General features: G+C 36.0%; 1 protein-coding gene across 1 annotated transcript; it reads left to right on the top strand.

Annotated features, from left to right (window-relative positions):
* Positions 1-242: 242 nt before the first annotated feature.
* LOC135690836 (uncharacterized) lies at positions 243-4691 on the top strand. The gene is made up of 9 exons (XM_065208512.2): positions 243-569; positions 1104-1134; positions 1478-1538; positions 1942-2008; positions 2190-2261; positions 2807-2970; positions 3517-3575; positions 4002-4048; positions 4670-4691. The coding sequence occupies exons 1-9, from the start codon at positions 505-507 to the stop codon at positions 4689-4691; spliced, it is 588 nt and encodes a 195-aa protein (XP_065064584.1). The 5' UTR covers positions 243-504.
* Positions 4692-4996: the final 305 nt, after the last annotated feature.

Below are 4996 nucleotides of genomic sequence, written 5' to 3'. Positions count from 1 at the left end.
TTCGACGTTCCCTTTAAGTCCTTTAAATGTCGCTAGCATCTTGTTAGTTCCTTAACTGAAAGCTCTTCCTTCTTAGCTTCAATACTTCCAATTATTCATTATCTCTCAAGTTTATTTCTTGTAGCAAGAAAACTTTAATACATAAGAATCAATATTTATCTTGCATGGAATATCTCTCATAAAGTATCTGTACATTGTTCCTTCAGCCGCAGCTCGACACCACATTCACAAGTAATGAAAAGTCCTCTTCGAAAACCAACAGGTATGATAATATTGACACATTTCTAAACTTCTTACCTGCTGGAAGTCGATGATTTTGAAGCATAATTTCAAAGGGTTCTTGGCAAAGGGGGTGTTTTGAGCCTCTAAAAACGCCAGCCTAAAGCACTTTCAAAAGATCCTATCAAATTGATAGTGAAAAATGCAAGTATCTCTATCAATTCCAAGTGGAAAAATTCTCATGAAATGACATTTTAAAATGATAATACCATTTCAGGCATACCTATGAGCCAAGATCAACGTTTTGCTGGCACAACACCTTCAGCAATGCAACATAGTCAACCAGTAGGGTATGTTTGCATTGATGCAATGCTCTTCCTTCAAAAAAATACTCTAATTATAAATAAAAACATTCTATCATCATAGAATTGGGATGAAGGCATTTAGCACAGTAATACAACCCTATCCCCCGCCCCCCCCCCCACCTTGTAGCAATTAGATGGTTGCATTGACATCATTTTCATCTGTTTCCATTGTGGTAGAGCCCCTGCCTTAGTGCCTTAGTGAAGTTCGCGTTCATTGACATCATTCCTTAATTTTGTGAAAAGCTGACTTGATGCTCTAATGTTGAGAATATTTCTCTCTTTAACTGCATTGTCTAAAAATGAAAATTTAAAGAATGATCTTTTAACAAAATTCAGAAAAGGTCGCCCCAATTGAAATCCAACCTTCTATAATCCATTTTAAGCCGATGAAACTCGAAAACAGGTAGCGAATACTGCAAAACATTAATGTTTATATTTGCATATTTGCTTTCTTTTGATTCGGTCATCGTTGCACCAGCAGTAATTACAAATGAAGAATGTTAACTGTTATTTTCACAGGAACAATACTGGAGCAATTTTGTCACAAAGTGTAAGTAATGTTTTCTTAACATTTTATTACGCCTTGGAAATTTTGTTAGATTTGCCATAAATAAAAGTAAAAACGCGAAGTAAAATAGCTCTAAGGAGAACATTTTGCATGGGGTTCGAATTTTTTTGAAACACTCTAATATTCATCAAAATTTAGATACAAAATCTTTTAGATATATCTAAATCGAAATATATCAAGATCTGAAAATAAAAAAATATTAGATATATCTATATCTAAAAAGCATCTTGTCTTTTGCAACTGGCTGGAAATTTCTGCACTGTTAAATTCAAACTAATACGGGATTTAATTACGAGAATAACAGCGTGTCTCTTTGTAATTCTAGAAAGCAAGGACACCTTCAGACAGAATATCGATTCGGACACCACCCGTTGGGGGTGTTATCAGTAAATGAGCTTTTCTTTTTAAAATGAGAAATATGCTACCTTTACCAAACTTTTAAACTAACTGCTACTTATACTGCTGAAGCTTTCTTTCTATAACATCCGACAGAAGCTGTGAAAATTAAACGTAATATAGTTTCTAAGCGTTTTAACTTAGCATCAAGCCAAAAACAAGTCAAGAAATCTGGTATTATGAGAATAGCGCTCATTAATGGCAAATTTCTTCATGTCCTATATTTAATGAAAATTTTTGATAAATCCAAAAAAAAGCAAAAGGGAGAAGAATTAGCAAAATTAAGAAGACGGCGATACCAGCTTTCTATCATCGTCCAGATGCTACCCCCGTAACAAATATCGTATCGTCATAAATCTTCCCTTCAACTTGAAAACAACCTTTTTCATAAAGGCACCCCATCGCCATGCAAGATGTACAAACTGACAAATACTGGAGGATATCCAAGATCACAACCAAGGTTCGATTTAACACTGCCTCTCATCTTCACAAATGAATTCAAATATTCAACATATCTTCGTTTTAGATTCTATGAAAACATTTAAAAGTTCGTTTTCAGCTGAAAAATAATATCGCTTGTTTGGAAAACAGGTTGTTTAAAGAAGTTTTAAAAATATCCTTAATCTTTCCCATGTCAACAGGCAACACAACGAGCAAGGCATGCATAGACCAATGACGCAAAGTTCTCCAGCTGGGTCCCAAATGAGGTCTAGGTAAGTGGATGAGCCAAAACGGAAATTTTATAGAAATTCTCCATTAAGACCCTTGCACACAAGTAAATTAAATTTACATGCAGCTGCTACTTGAACATCTTTTGGGACATATCGACATATTGCACACTAAGCTTTAAACCCAAGTCTGTGCCCAGATATCGCAGAACGTTGAGAAAAGGGAGAGAAGGGGGCTGAAACTGAATAGAACGAGCTTTTCCGACGGCACATATCTTAAATCTTTACGTTTCCAGCAAGAAAGTAGGGCGAGGGTTTATAGCCCCCCAACTCCCCCTGCTTTGCGGTGCATGCTATGGATGATGGCAAGATATTGCGAATTTTGATAAATGTGGGAAAAGGTTAGGGGAGGGTGTGAAATAGGCTCCATTTGTCATCACTGAAAATGCATAAGGTTACTGAGCATGCTACAATTGAAAAGGGTCTTTTGTATCTATCCATGATAGCACTTGCATAATGCATTTTTTGACCAAACGAAGTAATTCATTACAGTTATGGAGCGTCAAAATGAATTGCCTATTCTCTTTTAGATCAAGTACTCCAACAATGTCACTTTCAAGGTCAGTTACCCCAAACAGATACAACTCCCCACGAGATTTGAATAGCTTGATGAGTTCGTCACAACAACGGCAAAACAATAACTCAACTCCAATGGCAACTCCCTCCAATAAAACACCATACACATCAAGACCAGGTGAGCTTCTTTATTCAATCATTAGCTTTAACACTCTTTAAATAAACACTAAAAACGGCTAAGTAAATATTTAACAAAGTTATCTGATACATTTAAAGTTGCATCAAAGCAAAGCAAAATAAGTGAATTACTTTTCTTTTTTTGTCTTGATCAGTGTGGTCGAGTGATGACATCATGAAAATTTATCTTAAGAACCACTGATCCATACCTCTAAAAGAACCACTTGAAACTGTGCTAAATATGAAATTGTGTCAAAATGTATCAGTTAAAACTATTACAGACTGCCTGCGGTACAATTGCATGAGCACGGGCTCCTTCCTTCTTTCAAATCACAATGATTTGGTCTCGGTTCTTAAATATATAAATTCATCAGCAAAACTAGGTTCCTTTTTGCACCAGACTTTACGACATCGCCACAAAATTGCTTTGGTGATTCACAAAACTGCGTACACAAAACTGCGTGCACAATGCTGAGCCACAATCAAGTTCCATCAAGCGCACTTCATACTTTTGACTTGATTAAATGTCACTTGCTTTCTTTTGCAGACTCGGGTACTCCGATGCAGATAAACTCCACGCTCGATCCGGCTCAAAGACAAATAAGGGTTAGTACTGGCTCAAATGAGACCATGTCAGGTCTTTTCATTCAAATCATAGCAAACAGACCCCTAACAAGTCAAGGATAAAACCTCATATTAAGGATCACATGTATGTGTGGGTTTTATCTATCTGCAAACTAATAATAGAAAATATGAAAGATTTGCCTTACTGATTTTAACTTTGACCAATCCGCGTTCAGTAAAGGACACAGTAAATAATACCTGACACTACGTTAATAAGTGCAGTTCTTTAGCTGGAAACTGCACAGTAGAGTGCTGAGTTGCTTCTCAGCATAATTACCTTTCGTGACAAAGCTGAGCAATGTTTTTAATAATACGTCAATAAGTATAGATAACCAAAGATTATGTTACGCTGCACCTTCTTTGGCATTAAAATTTCGAATCTGATCAATCATTCTGCTTCTTTAAAAGCTCACTTACCAACCAAGAACAGCACTTATGTCCAAAGTAACACCGAGGTAAGGCTCATTTTACTTTTGAAGGATTATTATGTGGAACGACACTTGTATATAGGGAACTTTGTCTATTGTGCACCCTATTGATGTGTCAATAATGAATTTTGTGTTTTGCTCCATATACTTAAAGAGCCTGTATACAAGTATACTGTATGCAAAACATTTGTCAGAATCACAACAAAAGATCAACTTTTGGGAGACCTTAGAAAACTAGCATGAATGTTATTTTTGTGAAATCATGGAGTGGAAAAGTCGCTGTCATTCCTTAGTCTCTTCGAATGACACTATGTTTTGTTTAAAATGAATTCCTGCTTGTAGCTGAGCAAATCAAACCAGGATGGTAAAAACAACGGGTCTAAACACAGAAGTAATTTCCTGTTAAAGTATTTAACTAACTATGAACTTGGAAAGGCGGGGAATTAAAAAAATTCAGTGCTTGAAATAGTAAAATTGTGTTTCTAGACATCCATGAAAAAGGCAACATAGCTTTGTGACTCCTTTACTTGCCTTCATTGCGGTGACTAGTGATATATAAATGAATGAGATTGCAATGTATTTTAAAGAATTATTTTTAAGGCATAATAGTACTTTCCTACCTTAAACGTAAATTACATTTCATTACAGATCATCGCAGCAGACTGCATAAAGGCTGAATCATTGCGTGAAGGCTGGGTTATCGAAACAATCGCGAACTCTAAATTGTTTGATATTATTAACATGTAAATCGATCTAGAGAATAACTGACGTAAAATTCATAAACGTATACCTCCGACCCCAAACTAACACGATGAACATCTTCCCATAACGGACACAACAAAGGAAACCACAAAAATGGACATTTACGATTTACAGGGAAAAACATTGCCCATAAGCCTAAGCCTCTTATCTTCAGTCAAAGCCCTGCACAAGAAACCTCCAGGTAGAAGACAGCTAGCTGACGGTTTCAATATA

This window comes from Rhopilema esculentum, unplaced genomic scaffold (assembly GCF_057945365.1).
Source record: "Rhopilema esculentum isolate cy_ngs unplaced genomic scaffold, ASM5794536v1 HiC_scaffold_23, whole genome shotgun sequence".
Taxonomy (NCBI): Eukaryota; Metazoa; Cnidaria; class Scyphozoa; order Rhizostomeae; family Rhizostomatidae; genus Rhopilema; species Rhopilema esculentum.
This window is presented reverse-complemented; position numbering and strand designations above follow the sequence as displayed.

Bases quoted from the DNA above. Each gene is read 5' to 3' on its own strand.
- LOC135690836 (XM_065208512.2), top strand. From the start codon at position 505: ATGAGCCAAGATCAACGTTTTGCTGGCACAACACCTTCAGCAATGCAA. The intron at 570-1,103 runs GTATGTTTGCAT...TTATTTTCACAG, and splicing joins CAACATAGTCAACCAGTAGG to GAACAATACTGGAGCAATTT. The intron at 2,971-3,516 runs GTGAGCTTCTTT...TTTCTTTTGCAG, and splicing joins ACCATACACATCAAGACCAG to ACTCGGGTACTCCGATGCAG.